General features: G+C 36.9%; 2 protein-coding genes across 2 annotated transcripts in view; one reads left to right on the forward strand and one right to left on the reverse strand.

Moving 5' to 3' along the window:
• Positions 1-12,981, forward strand: part of LOC105200029 (protein CBFA2T1) — a 41,679-nt gene extending 28,698 nt beyond the window's left edge. The window contains exons 5-8 of the mRNA XM_011167396.3: positions 5,998-6,284; positions 8,438-9,084; positions 9,293-9,585; positions 10,369-12,981. Coding sequence (XP_011165698.2) covers positions 5,998-6,284; positions 8,438-9,084; positions 9,293-9,585; positions 10,369-10,623 — 1,482 coding nt within the window. The 3' untranslated portion in view covers positions 10,624-12,981. The remainder of the gene's footprint in view (positions 1-5,997; positions 6,285-8,437; positions 9,085-9,292; positions 9,586-10,368) is intronic.
• Positions 12,858-15,798, reverse strand: LOC105200030 (nucleolar protein 9). The gene is made up of 2 exons (XM_011167397.3): positions 15,522-15,798; positions 12,858-15,247 (listed from the first exon to the last, which is right to left on the reverse strand). Exon 2 carries the CDS (start codon positions 15,232-15,234, stop codon positions 13,396-13,398), a length of 1,839 nt encoding a protein of 612 aa, XP_011165699.2. The 5' UTR covers positions 15,235-15,247; positions 15,522-15,798; the 3' UTR covers positions 12,858-13,395.
• Between the last annotated feature and the right edge of the window lie 616 nt (positions 15,799-16,414).

Below are 16,414 nucleotides of genomic sequence, written 5' to 3' on the forward strand. Positions count from 1 at the left end.
CTGTAACTTGATCATTTACAATATTTCTGTTGTTTTTAATGATACGAAAGAATTTCAAGGGGAAAATTATTCGTTACGAAGGGGCAAACATTATAACAAGCAGCATTTTTGTTTTCATGCTTATTATTTTACGAGTTTTTTTTTTAACAAAATGGTATATTTTCATTAACGTTGTAATGTACTTCATAAAAAATTAAATTCACTCATTTCAATGTAATATTTTTATACATTGAGAAAAAAATATACAAAAAAAAAATAAATACTTTCACAGTCATATGCAAACACATAGTTTATTAAAATTAAAAAAATTTCTATTACTATATTTTTTTCAGTATGTACAATTTTTTTTAATTTTAATAAATCATGCGTTTGTATACGACTATAAATGCGCTTTCTTTTTTTTCCGTAATTTTTTTTTCTCAGTTTGTTTAAGGTTAACATATTCTATGTAGTTGAATTTGTTTTTTACAGACTACTGCTTTAATAGAAATATGCTATCCCATATTGAAAAAATGTTAATGATCTCTAAATGATTGAGTTACAGAAAACTCTCTCTATTTATTCCAAAATTGATCTCAGTAATTGTTTAAATTCTTTTGCAACGTTCTTTGTATATTTTCTTCCCGAAAAAAATTCACTGTCGCTTGCATTTATCAAAAGAGAAGGCAATTTATTTGTTTGTTCTGTTACTCCTGCGGCAATTTTGTGAAATCGTGGGCTCTATTAACAACGCGCGATTTTTTTTATCTCGCTTTTACCGCGTTAAGAATAGCTCAACGAAACAGGAAAAGACCGATAGAGATTCTGCGTAACATTATGCCGTCGCTCTAAATGACGGACCGATGTCGCACGTGGCCGACTCCGTACTTCCAAGAGTGCGGTCGTAGAGCGCGTCTCGAGCAAGGAAAGATCACTATCCGTAACGTTTGTTATGCAGGAACCAGTCCATGTCCTCTCGAAGATGCCGCACGTGCCTGATGTCTCTCTCTCTTTTTCTTTCTCTCTTTCACCCTCTTTCTTTCTCCCGTTCGAGTCGCGCGCCGCGCCGGCCCATAAATTTGTATGCACTACTGCGCTTGGGCAAGTGCAACCGCGCCCCCCGAATCCTTTCACGCGCGTTCGCTTCCCCGCGACATTGTGACCAGTATGGAACCACAAAGTATGCCGTTCAAGATAATAGACGAGTCACCGCGAACTCATGCAAGGGGATGTATTTTTATTTCCTTCCCCTCCAGAGCGAAAAAAAAGCTCTTGAAGGAGAAGAAAAAAGGCACTTTCGTTCCTTCTTTTCTTTAAGGTCTGCGGAATAAATTATCGTGAATATTAATGTAGGTGTTGTTTAAATATAAATTTTCTAGTGTTCTCCATCCTCGGAGCGAGCACATTAATTTCAATAAAGGAAGAGATCTTTGATTAAAATTTTATGCATTCCGACGATAGCAACGTTCGTTTCATTAGTACATTTTTTATTTCTTTTATTGAAATAACGTATCACGATTTTAAAATGCCATGTACAGTGCTCGGATTTAGAATCCCTTCATATCTCGTAGTGAAGTAATAATTAATTATTCATTAGTTAAAATTTTAAACTGAGCTCTAAGCGACTGGCACGTCAGATGTCAGTTTCCCAGATTATAAAATTCATTTTCCAAATCAGCGACTACAGACGGCAGAGTGCATTCGCTTCTTTATTTCTTCATGGCGTACCGATTTTCAGCCAGTATACGATTTCGATTGCGCCATTGCATGACTGAAATAATCATTGCAACGACATTCGAGAATTATACAAAACGTTACATAAATTTATACTAATAAACAGCAGCGAGATATTTTCATTACAATTGGAAGCTGTATCGTCGGGAACGTTCGACGTTGAATAATGCAAGAATTACAAGAATTACGACGGCGCCTCGTCAGATCTCGTTACGAGGGGAAAATTGATTTTAAATACCTCTCGGAATCTGCGTGAGAAATTGCGTGTCAGATCCGGGACATTCCGTATAACGAACGCGACGCGGAAGCGCGGGAGGACACGATAAAATCAACAGAGGCAAGGCTGACCGGCTGGCAGGTTGTTTTAATTTCCCAGGCTACTTTCCGATCGGTGGGAGCATGCCAGTCTGTTCCAAGATGGATGAACGACTCGGTACGCAGACGAGAGAGGAAGGGAGACAAAGTGGCTCGGGCGGCGGGGAAAAAAAGCGCTACGATTTTTGCCCTCCTTCCCGAATCTCTCGCAGCGTATTCGTACCTGTCGTAATATTCGCGAGTTACGAAGAGCTTGATGGTCACGCGATATCACGCGTGATACGTGACACGCGATCACGCACGGGTCACATTCAATTATTCCCGATAATGTAAAAAAAAGAACGTAGCCTCATAGATCTTTGTTTTATCAAATATTTCTCTGTGCATAGCGCGAATTAAAAATGCGGAAAGTTACACGGTATTAAATCTTCATAAAATTTTTTTGTACGAAGTAACTTGGGCTTTGGTAGAAAGAATCGTTTGGGAATACCAGGAACCGATTAAATAACGCTGCATTTCAGAGAATTATAAGGGAGCTCGGAACTGTTCGTCTGTAATGTGTATAATCTCGTCCTTAAAATTATCCCTTGCATACAGTTTCTCGCGCTGAATCCGTGGATGTACGATTTAATCCGGTATACTTTGGTCGTTCATGTACGCATCGGCTGGTTTGAATCCGGTGCTAGCAATTATTTATCTGCCAAAAAAAAGGGGGGAGGTTCGTACACCGTATATTATATCGGGATGGTAACGTTTATGCAAATTTACGGGGAATTAACGTTAGAGAAAATGCATTAACGCTTTTATATGCGTTTCCACCGTGGCCGTACTAATCTGTGGAATATTAAAATTAAGAGTATTTGCGAGAAAGTATGCCTTTGACTTACCGGCGTCGAGCACTCGGACGCGCGCGCACCAACAGATATAAGCTTTGAATATTTTGTAAGATAAAAAAAAAGATCTACGGATATAACGTAACTATGAAAATATTATGCAGTCTTTCTCTCTACATCGGAATCAGTACTATTCACTAAAAGACAATGCATATAGGTATCATTGATATAGTTGTAAGTATACTACTGCAAATCAGTAAGATTTCACTGATTCAGATTTAGAGAGGGACTCTTAAAATTCATTCCATCTAAATATTTTGTCACGTATATACCATATATGAATACGGCTTACCCAAGTTAACTTTGATTGTTTAGAACATTCAGAGAAATAAATATATTTTAACAATTTCTTTTTAAATTGAAATGCCAGACAGTAAGAGATATAACGATACCAAGCAGATGTAATAACATTAATAAAATCAATAAAAAAGTTATAAAGTCAAAAGCAATAGACAATAGTTTCAAACAAAATTATTTTTTGTTTAAGGTCCGAGTATGCCATATCCAGAATGAATTTTAAGGGTTAAGACGTTAAAGTAATAAAATTGTAATTGGCAACATAAAACAGAATTGTTTTCGCATATACATCTAAATAACAAATTACTTTTGGAGACACAGCGTGTACAATTTCGAGCCAATTTTTCGTAAAAAAAAACATTCTTGGGATCGAGTAATTTTGTAATCGCAGTGTAACGCGAGCTTTAATGCGAAGAAGCTCATTATATTCGATCAGTTGATACACATCGCACCTTTAATTTCCACGACGCCGCGAAATTCGAGCCCGGGAGGATTAATGGGAGTCTTCTCTCGCTTACGCTACTGTCCGCAGCTGTTGCCCGTCTCGAAGGCGAGCGAAACGGAAAGAGTGAGATGCGCCGCGTCGGGCGACAGAGCGCTCACGGTGGGGTAACGAATTGCAAATTAATAGCGAGCATTTACATTTCTGCCGGCACGATGAAGGCGCACGTGAGGATCGAAAGTCACAGGCGCGGCGCGACGGCTTGGTGTTTTCCGGTTTTCCCTTCGCGACATCTTCTCCGACGCGTAACTCGGCGTCATATACATGTAAATCGTCGAAACTTCTTGCAAGATCTGTATCTTAAAAAAAAAATTGTTCAAACAATTAAGAGTTTATACCTGTTACCATTTTTATAACAGTCTGATAGATATTATAATGTTTTAATAATATTTGATACTTTAAAAGTAACAGAAATCTTTTCGAGTGATCCATATAGATTCTTTTTTGATAATTTTATTGCAACGTCGATAAAGAATATGAAAAAAACATTAGGATTCGATTATAGATATTTTTGTACGATTTCATGTACATTTTCAAGATAAATAAGGTTTATTTTTATAACAGCTAAAACTGATTAAAATTTAAAAACTCCAGATTCTTTAGGTTTACTCTTTTTTTTTAAATTAATGACAAAAATTTTGGCCATAAATGCCCAAATTTTAGCCTTAAAATCAAATGCAAAAAACAAACAAATGAAAAATTTAATTTACAATGACATATGCAGCAAAAATCATCATATTTTGCTACAGCGTTTCAAAAATAATTTTTAGACGAGTAAGTAGATCCAAATAAATTTTTTACGAAATTTATTAATTTTATTTAAACGAATACTCATTAGTTTTATTTATATCAGAGTGTTTAAAAAATTTTATTCGTCATGTTACTTTCTTATCAAATTTGCAAATAAGTATTGCAAAACGCGATTTTTCATAAGAATCAAGAATAAACAAAAAATTAAATAACCTTTGAAACTAATAAGAGAAGTGTGCTCAAATTTTACACAGCATTCAAACGTAATAATAGAAATCTATGACAGTTTTATAATATGTATATTTCGATGCTCTGAAACGTGAGAGAGATAAGTATTTTATCCGTTCGAAAATATCTTTCAAGATTTTCGTTGCCGTCACTTTGCAAGCAGAAACTTTTAAGACTCCAGAGAATTATCGCGCGAATATTTTCTCACATCATGTACTTACATGCGGCGAGCGATCATCGTGTCTGGTCCGCCGATCGATGATCGTTAATTGCAAGTCGTGCAAACGAAAGAGCTCGAAAGTAAGGGAAGGAAAAGTGGCGAGGGACGAGCGCGGGAGGAGGTTGGAAGGTACCGATATTGAATTAGAAGCGATAAATCCCACCCTGCCATGCCGACTTCGGTATTGGGGCAAGAGAGGGCACGACGGAATGAGGGGCTCGGCGAGAACTTCAACTGGGTGGTCGCGAGTGGCGGGAACGGCGATAAAGAAAGCAGTGAAACGAATATTAAAAGTCGAAACCGATGTGATCGGGCGGGCCAATCGATCTCCATGCGATCTGATTCAGGGACAAACTTAACATATTTTTTTTCTGCGTCCTGATGCACACATAGAACTTTCCCATTATAATAGAATCTAGATTTTTATGTAAACAATATTACACGTAATTTTTATGGCTTAAAAACATTTATAACAGCGTTTATATAGAAAATAAAAGAAAGTATAATCTTACACATCTTGACTTTTTGACTATTATAGTCAAATCTTAAATCTGTTACTACTCGATCTTACCTATAGAAGAGTTAATTAGAGCTCAATGAGATCACTATACTGATCGCGAATAATTTCATAAAGAAAAATACGTTTGCATATTACAAAAGAAAGGAAATAGTTATAAGGGTTGCTAAAAATTTCCGGCCAGGAACTTCTTATAAAAATCCAGTACATAGCAGTATCTAATATATTCTTATCTAGTATAATGTACTGGATTTTTGTTTGTAAGTATAGTGATTATTGTGAGCAACACAATACAAAATTACTCCCAGGTTAGAAACGTTTGGCAGCCACTGTAACTATTTCCTTTCTCTTGTAACATGGAAACGTACTTTCCTTCATAAAATCATTCACGGTCAGTACAGTGACCTCAATGAGTTCTAATTAATTCTTCTACAGGTAAAACCGAGTAGTAACAAATTAAAATTAAGACTATAGTCAAAATATATAAGACACATTCCTTTATTTTCTATATAATAGACATAGATAGGGATTAATGAGAGCACGATTCTTCTTGTGTTCGCAGAGCTGCGTGCAGTTTCTACGATCCAACGAGTCCGCCGTTCTCGAGGCCGTAGGGCTGGTACCGTCCGGCGAGTCTGTCGAGGTCTTTGGCGAGCACGGGGGTGCGAACGGGATCGGCGGCGGTAATCAGTGCTCCGCTCATTACGCCATGCGCTCTAATTCCATGCGCTCTAATTCTAATCCCGGCGTCGGCGCCATTCAGCACGCGGCGGGCAGCAACGCCGCGAGCGCGTTGCACCATTATCCTGGCGCCGCTCATGCACCGAAACGCCGTGCCTCCGACACCCCGTGAGTGTGAACACGCATCGCCTTGTACTCCCAGATGCACAGCAATGGTTCTCAATCGTTAGACAGATTGCTATTCGGCTGCTCGAATTAATTATTTTAGACAAAGCAAAATAAATAGATTAACAGATTCAATTTGGTTGGCTCGTTAATAGATAATTATAATTTTAATTCGTGGCTAATACGTCTAGAGAACGGCTACTGTACATGCAATAAACGGATTTTTTTTTAGAGGAAAATTGTTTCAAAGAGTGAAAATGCTTTATAAGCACACAATATTTCTAGAATATTATACAAATATTATTAAAAATTAAAATAATGTTAAAATAACATTTCAAGAATATTACTTAATAGTTTTAATATTATTTTAATATTATAGAAATATTGTGTTAATGTGCGTTTTTACACAATAATATTTGTGATACATTACTTTAATATTATCTGTGGAATATTATAAAAATGTTCTACGAATATTATTGTAATCAAAAATTAATGTAAATTATCATGCTTAAAATTTTCATAAACTTTATAAACATTATATTTAAAAGTTATAATATTTCCGATAATTAAAAATATTGAAATACTAAAATATTAAATAATATTATTTACTTTTCATATAATATTATCAGAAGTGAACATATAGCTATTTTTCATTAATATTTCAGGAATATTATTTAATATAAAAATAATATTACGTTTATAGGGTAGTTTACTGCACATATTCGCGCCCTAAACTTGTATAGGCCTAGATAGCAAGAGAGAATTGAAATTATAATTATCTTATATTTATAGAATTTTACGTATATTTGAAAAGTCCAGCCTAATAGTTGATGCTTATCTGTTAGAATGGTTATAAAGACAAAAATAATTCTAATATGCACACTGAAGAAGCGAACAAGATAATTTTCTTTCTCTATATATATGTCCGACTAAGAAAAATATCCGCAACGAGTAAGTGCATAAATTATTGCGCAGATTGTGCTTTTCTCGCGGCAAGATCGCGTGGAATCTTCGCTCGTCCATAACGGTAATTCACGTGGTAATAAACGCCATGCAGCTGCGGTTGCGCGTATATACGCGCGTGTAATACGTTTGCCAAACCGCAAATGCCGTAGTTTCGGAAAAATCTTGGCCGCCGGCCTGAATACCTCGCCGATATTTATCGAATATCCATTAATGCGAACCTGATTCCGCCTGTTCAACACTTCGCTAAATATCGATACTTCACGGAAGAGAGAGTGTCGCAAAATGCTAAAATGTCTCAGTAATTCCAGAGACAAAGGGTTCGCGATTTATACAAAGAGTCTAACAGATTTCCAAGTGTTTTAAAGACTGATTCCTTCGACGAATATTTAGATCCATTTTTTTAAATCCATCGAGATATTTATTGAATTGTAAGCTGCTGAGTACGAATGGAAGAAGAAGAAGAAGAAGAAGAAGCATAATTTGATCGGGATTTCTTAACGCGCGCTCGTTCCACTTGCCACCCTCCGCTGCAAATCGAGGTGTTGATGAAATCCACGCCGGACGGGATTTCCGGTCAGGATGATATGCACGTAGATGTAGGATGGGAGGGAAAGGGACGCTCCGAAGCGAATACGAAGGCGACAAAACGCGATGCGCGTCCTGGCAATGCCACCCTGGCCTCCTCTCGATATGTCTGCCGGTGACGTTTCCATATATCATCGGGGCACCACCTTTCCCGAACACCCCATCGCGCCCCCTCCCCCGCGCAGCCTGCTACCCCTTCGCCCACGAGTACCGACGAACTTGCCTCGAGTGCCTATTGGCATCCTGCTAATACCGCATCGCGGCGCACACGTGTCGACGAGCGTGGGTGTACACGTAGACAGTCGTCTTTGATTCGCAGGCAACCCTCGTACGAACTGCTGAACGCTCGTACAATTCGCCATGTAAAAGTAAAAGCGTCCCCTACATAAAGGCTAATAATGGGACAGAGCACTCTAAAGAATGCTAGTTTATGTTCCAAAGATTAAAAAAAAATATTATAAAACGCGTCGTTCTTTAATCTTTCTATCGAATACTATTGTTAGCGTAATAATTGAAATCGGGCTTAACGCGTGTTGTATCAAATTACATATGAAATTAATTTCCACGTCTTCACGCTAAAATCAGCGAATCTTATGCGCTTTCAGATATTATGAGAACGGTGTTCTTCTGGACGATATGCCGGTGTATGGTAAGAGGTCCGTTAATCCCTGGAGTCATCATCATCAACAGCAACAGCAGCAACAGCAACAGCCGACGGACCCGTCCTATTGCTGGTACCATCCGTTGCACTCCTCGGGCGGATCGATTCAAGGTCACGCGCACGGCCACGGTCACGGACCGAGCCCGGTGCCGCCTAGTCTCGTGCAGATTAATCAGATAAACGCGTTCTCCGCGCCGCATCATCTGACTCAGCAGCCGCAGCAATCGATGGGCCACGGCTTGCAAACGCAGAACGGTGGTAGCCTCGACGACGAGTGGAAGAATATCCATGTGATGCTCAACTGTATCCTCGGCATGGTCGAGAAGACAAAGAGAGCATTGGCGATCCTCCAGCGACGAGGGTGTTCCAGCCCGGCGGCCGCGGCGCCTCCGCCAGGTGTGGTCGCGGCGCAGAACGGTACCAGCAATAACGGCAATGGTAATGGCAATAATCCCTCGTCGACTAATGGGGTGCAGGTTGAGTCGTCTACTGGCGATCGAGATGGTAGTCTGAAGCGATTGTCTGGCGAGATCGTCGCGCAAACGATCAGGGCGACTGAGGACAGAGTGGCCGAAGTCAAACGAAGAGCCGGTAGGTATCTTCATCGTATCTCGTCTAAATCTTTCACTTTCCACTCATCAGAAAGTTGCGTTAAGAAGTTTTGTCATGAAATTATTGGGTTTTGCGATATTAATAGAAAAAATTTGATTTGAAATGATCAAAGTGTAATAATTAAATAAGGCGATGTTAAACAGCGATAAGGATACTAATCGGAAATTGGTTTCATTATGTTCACCAGAGGAAGCTGTGTTAGAAGTGAAAAGGGCTGCAGTGGCCGAGGTGCAACGTGCCGTAGCGGTTGCGGTTGCGGAGTCGAGGGCGAACGAACGTTTGAGGGTTCATCGATTACTAGATCTTCCTCTGTCCCAAAGAAATCCGAGCAGTCTCCGCCAGGGCCCTTTCCTGAGAGTTCACGGAAATTCGAGCGCGGTCGAGACCAGAAACGTTACGACGCCGACGACAACGCCGAATTCGGCGCCGTCGACCACCGAAGACGAGAAAGACATTCATCTCACTAGCATGATGGGATCCGTAAGTGTAACCGAACGATTAATTGCTATTTTTGTCATTTTAAAATGCAGAGATTGTGTATTTGACTGTTTAAAGTAAATCTATTTTTTTTTTTTCAAGTAATCTACATAGGCCGGTATTCATAGTCGTAAATAATTTTCAATCTTTGATTGAAAGAAAAAAAATGAATTAATGTATGAATGAATCTGTAATTAATTAACAGATTTTCATTCAAAGAGTGAAAATTATTTACGATTATGACTACCGGTTTGAGGGAAAAATCAATAAATTTTAATATTTATTCAAATAGTACTAATAAAATATTTACTAAATGTAAATATATATTTATTTAGTACAAGAACAACTAATTTAATTTAAGTATTATTTTTCTTATAAAGTAAATATTTATATACCGTAAGTAAATATTTTATTCGGACTATTCGGATAAGTATTTATTAAAATTTAGGAATATTTTCTCTCAGTGTAGAAATCTATTTTTATGCTAACGTTAAACTAGAAAATGAACGTGCAATATGATTACATAAATAAATCATTAAAAATACATGAATTATATCAGAGAACAAATGACGCGCTTTGCATTATTCCGGTATATGCTAAATAATCAATTGTTTCATTCGATTTTTTCAAATCTCATCTTTGTACGGTACTTAATATACAATTCGTTTGTCATATCTTAATGTTTTATACTTTTCTTGGATTTTGTAGATCATTATTCGAGTTAGCGCTAAATTATTTTAATAGAAACTGGCCGAAGTTTGGCACGAATCTTCATTACTTTTTCAGAGCTGTTGGAATTGCGGCAGGCCCGCCCTGGAGACCTGCGGTGGATGCGGAATCGCCCGATATTGCGGCTCCTTCTGCCAGCATCGCGACTGGGAGGCCGGCCATCATACGACTTGCAACAATTTACCACCGCGCGAACCGCGAAGATCAGCGTCGCGCAGCCCGCCGAGAATCGCCGCCACGAATCTCTCTACGACTGTCAACGAGGTCGACACCGCGCCGGTGCCATCCACCGGGGTCACGAAGGGGAAGTGACGTCGCGGTACTAGGAACAATCAGCGATCGGCCAGATCGATCGACTACGAGTCACGCTGATCGCGCGCGCGCGCGCGCGCGTTTCCCACAAAGACTCTCCTCTGTAAAGAATGCATGAATTGAAATGAACCGAGAGGAACTCGTTCCTGTGAAACTGAATGCCTGATCCTCGAAATCGGGGATTGATTTGAAATTGCTGGATATTCGTCTGTCCCTTCCACTTTTCGATTATATCTTCGTGAGAATCAAGATAAAAATAAGGATAAGAAATGAAATAGCCAGTTCCCCTAATTTCGACAATTGGGTGTCCACACGTTCACAAAATAAATTCCTGCGTCCATTCTTTTTAACTCATTCATTTTCTACAGCGTTTTCGCCGATCATACATCTTCTGCGTACACTTATCATTGTGTCCTTTTCTTTCCGCGAAACACTGACTGGAAATTTCTTTGTAATATATCCGAATACGAGGACAAGTGTGAACAAGAATTTCTCTGATTCAACATATTTCTGATCCAACGAAAAAGCTGATTACAGCTTATCAAGGACGCTTAATAATCGAACTAATATCAAAAAATACTAGTTCGACGATCAGTTTATTCTCTGAACAAATCTTTAATCCCGGCGTTTCAATCAATTGGAAATATGCGATAACATACGAAATTCACGATTATTTAACAAATTAAAAAAAAAAAAAATTTAAATGGTCAATTTTTTTATACTTGTGATATTGATCTTTGGATTATATTAAAATAACTATTGCATGAAATATCCGGGCGCCCGCCTGTCACTATTGCACACCGATCCGCGGGTACCCATATCATATGAATACCCGCATTACACAGATTACACTGGCATCTATTTGCATCAGACGGCTAACGTCACATGAGTTTAACCTAACCTAACCAAATATCTAATTAAACTAATTAAAAATTATTTAATGTTATGTTAAATAACATTACTCAAACAATACACATATATCAAAAATTTCAAAGACGGTTGAAGGGTTGGAGTAGCTATGAAATATTTTTATGTTACTTTAGTGCGATTCAATAGTTAAAAATTTTAAACGTAATACTTTAACAGTCTAAACAATTGAAGAATTTATTTTATACTATCGGCTAATGACCAAAGAAATGCACGATCGTGTAAAGAGAAGCGAGTAAATTTCTTAAATAATTCGAATGGATGCTTCGAATGAAACGTCGGATGTGATAAAAACCTGTTTTAAGATTTTATCGATTAATGATATAAAATGAACAACTGATTTCAGAAGTGTAGCGTAATCGATCACGTAAGGGTTTCCGTTTTCCGGATAATAAATAACGCCGGCGAAATATACATAGTATTGTCGTAAATGTTTATCAGCATCATGTGCCAGAGCCGTTCTCCTTTCTCTCCACCGAGAATCGCAGATTTCCAATCCATTTATTATCTAGGATTAAACCAAACAATAGAAGTAATGCGTGTCTCAAACGATTTCTGCAATTAAAAGAGTAATAGATAACCCGATGAATCCGAACAATGAATCGCAGATGTGCGTTTCGCAATTGCTCCGAATCGATATTAGCGGTAAATGTAGTGTTACGAAAATAACTCCCATTAGCGTAGACATTTCTTCATTTCGCCGTTAACAAGTTAAATTTCTTCAATGTACGCGAAGCGGAGCTGGAAAACGCGCGCTCGTCCAATTAGGGAACTTCATTGAGGACGCGATTTAGAAAGTGCATTTCCTTCTTCGCTTATTCTTATACAAAACTTTACTGTTCTCGATACATCGATTGAATCTACGATGCATAAAATTATGACGTTGCACGGGAGTTAGTTTCTCTTCGTCTCTTCTTCAAACGATCGAGTAATATGTGTTCTCTCACGTCAATGTAACTTTTTACTGTATCTCGATATTACACCGCAGAATATCGTCATATGAAAATAATATGTACTGCAAGTACGAAGTTGATATACAATGCACACAACAAACATAGCTACACAGAGTGATTTGATTTTACTAAATGTCTCTACGCTCACTTCGATGTTTCGTACCCGAAGAACGAACCACATCGATTTTATCCTAGTCAATTGATAGGTTTAACGATTGTAATGTAACTTGGAGAATCTCGAATCCTTTACTTTGCGCGCACGCATCTCAGGATGATTATCATGTATATTTAAGTCTAGTCAACATACGAGAGGATGAAGCGGAATTATCGGTTATATGCGTTAGGGAACTTTGCTCAAATCTAGACTACGAATTATTGTAATTTTTCCTAGGCATATTGCGTTGCGGGGATGTATGATGGAATCCTATAAAGTGTATTTATAAACTAACGAAATATATATGATTATTCTATGTCAAAATGTAAGAAATCAGCAAATTTTTTTTTATACCCTACAATTATATTACAGGAAAATTGAAAAATTGAACTGAATAAATTGAATTAAAATAGCTTCATTATTTTTCGATCAAATGTAAAATGAATCATTATCTGACATTTCGTGATATATATAATTAGCTATTTATACAACAATTGTACATATATGTATATAAAGAATTCTTTCGTATTGCAAATAATACGAATAATACGAATTTGTTACACTAAGAACAAATTGTTAATTTGATTAAATTTCAATCCAAGTATTTATGAATTTAAGTTAATTAAAATTTTTATAGTTCAAACATTTATTTATTTAATTTAAATACATAAATATTTGAATTGAAGAAATTTAATCAAATTAACAAATTTTTTTTCTCAGTATATATTTTAATAATTTTTATTTCTCAGAAGTCTTGCCAATAATATCTGCAAACATTGCTTTAGTCTTCGCTTCTTTTCCTTGCAATTGCGACCACTCCTTCTTATCTCTCGCATACAAGGAGACACTTAGCTTCGCGGAAATGATCTTGCCCGATTTTGTGGATCCTAAAGACTGCCCGGCCGCGGCCAACTCCTCCATAATTTGAGTTTTTTGATTCATGCGCGCCCACGCCCACATTTTGTCTACACACCTAGATCCGTGTGTACTTTTGGCTAATTCTGCCCAAGTACCGTGCAATTTCTTATACATTTTCTCCCTGCTTTTCTCGCCAACGTACTTGCTGTCCATGAAAGCGTCCAAGATTCGACTGCCCTTCGGATCGCCAAATATCTGCAGCAACTCTTCGTTATTCATCTCTAATAAGGAGTTTACAGCTTTGATAGGTTTGTTGAATTTTAATATGGTTTGTATTATCAAACTTCCATGTAAATGAAGAGATAACTGCGAATTATTTGCTTCAGTCTTTAACTGAGATGGCTTCTTTAGAGTCATTATACATTGTACAAAATGCATTTGATTCTCTGTGGATGCATCGTCTTTTACAAGCTCGATCATCGCATTGACGAATGGACCTTGTTTCGTTTGCAATCTCAAGCATGCATTTCCAGTGCTGACTAATATCCCAGTGAAACCCAGCTCTAAAATTTTTGAAAAGTGTTCCACCACTTTATCGAATATCTCTTCAAATAGTTCCTTAACAGCGCAATGATCTAATAACTTTTGCACACTGAAATTGGTACTTTGTGTTAAACACAGGTGTTCTAAATTTTTAGCAAAGAGAGCTTTATATAACTTCTTGAAGGTTTTTGGCTGCGCTACCATTAGACAGGCTTCCAGAATTCTGATAGAATATTCTGAATTAAATATACTTGGTATCTCATTGTCTTTCTCTGTTTTAAAACATTCTGTCCTAATTTTCTTGATGATAGTTTTTACTAAATCTGAATCAATAGTTTGCAACGAGAATAAGATGCATTGTACTAGACCAGAGGTCATTTGATCCTGTCCAAATTGACAGAATTGAGGCCACTTCTGCAATCGGTTGCAACTTTCTATTAGCAAATTTTTATAATCTTCTATTACGGAACGTCTTTTCGTAAGATCTGGCATGGCAGATTTTTTATTATTTTCGTTAGGATCTCCAATCAATCCTGCCAGACATTCTATAACTGTGCGTAGCACATGATTAGCGTAAGCATCAAACACAAACTCCTCACTATTATTCAGAATAAATTTACTCAGTTTCAGAACAATGTCATTGTAAAGCTGCACTTCTGACGATTTAACTTCTATTTCAGTGTCAGCAGCTTTTTCTAATTTCGTGTCTGTCTCATTGAGAGCAGCTGTCTCTGCTTTTGGTATTCGCTTCGATTGGAATTTGTTGCCTCTATCAGCACAGACCATTATTATTTTTTGCAAAATGTGACTGGCGAATTTATCACTGCATAGTCGTCTCAGAGACGATTCGAACGTCTGAGTCAGTTTCTGAATGGCTTCCAAGTTGGCATACCTCAATAGAGAATCTATGACGCGAGATCCAACCTGATTACACGCGCATTCAATCTCACGACCGGCTATCTCCTGATAAACATTCTGCGCAAGCATTGTTTTCTCGGAAAAGGATGACTCGTTGCGTAACAATTCGAGAATACGAATCATGTACTGATAAGTATCCTGGTCCAGGTTGTTGCCAGAGTTTCTCTGGCGGGCAAATTTCTTCGCCATTTGCGTATGAGAACGTTTCATCTTTCGTTTTTTCTTGTTGACCTCGTGTGTTTTCGTCATCTTGTCCATTCTGATGATCAATCTACCGGATTAAAAGAAATAACTAACACTTGCTTCTACTTAACCTCTCTATCTTTGACAGATACATTCTTTTTTAAGAAAATAGATAAAATAATTTAAAATGTGGTATCTATCTGGGCGTTATATAACATTAAGGAGAACTTGAAAACGTTATTAATCCACCATACAGTGAGAATTCCAAGAAAAAAAAGAAAAAGCTACGCTCAGAGAGGATAATTCAACCGCATGATTGCTCCTCTTTTCTTTTTTTCATGTTCCTTTAATATATACATTACCTCTCTTTATTGCTTCCTTTATCGTTGTCGTAAGCTATGTGATTACGAATTAAGTCGTTCAAATTAAAAAAACTGGATGAGAGAGATTCAGAGACGCGCAATGAACAGCACGATACACGTGGGTAGGCATTCTAACCTCTTTCTCCCGCTTCTTTTTGGCCTGAACTTGCTTTGCTTTGTCAGTTAACTGGGTATACCATTGTTGGTAAAATATACCTCATAAACCGCTGCCGGTAAAGTAACAAAGCAGAATCGTAAACGATTGATACATTAAAACGCAATGTTGAAAATAATAATGAAAATTTATGTTGACAAATCGTAGTGTCAAATTAAAGCATTCATTATACTATTATATATTTTGTATTTGCGTTGCTTTTCGGTTTTATCGATCCGTTTTACTTTTACGTAGAATTGGGTAACTAGTTAAAAAGTTAAAAGTTTAATAATTAACGAAGTTGAAAAAGTTATTAACTTTGAACTTTTAGTTAATTTTAAATAAGTTGGTTTTTGATTTGAACTATTACTAGTTATTTCTAAAATTTATAAACTTTAACTTAATAACTCTTTTCTTAAACTAAAAATTTACCTAAAACAACAAATTAAGAAAAAAATAAATTTCCATATAAAAAAAAAACAATATTTGTTATTTTATATAAACTTAATTCACAATTAAAATATTGAATTTATTTGATAATCTCTATTTATTATAATTGTTTTGTTATTTAGAGTATAATTTTTAAAAAAATATGGTATTACTCATTTAATATATTATACATATACATATATAATGCTATCAAAAATTAACTTTTAATTTAATTTAATCTTAACGCAATTTTTAACCGAGTTAGATTTTTGTTCATACTCCAACTTTTATTGTAAGTAAATTAATTTTA

The sequence above is a fragment of the Solenopsis invicta genome, chromosome 5, assembly GCF_016802725.1.
Source record: "Solenopsis invicta isolate M01_SB chromosome 5, UNIL_Sinv_3.0, whole genome shotgun sequence".
NCBI lineage: Eukaryota > Metazoa > Arthropoda > Insecta > Hymenoptera > Formicidae > Solenopsis > Solenopsis invicta.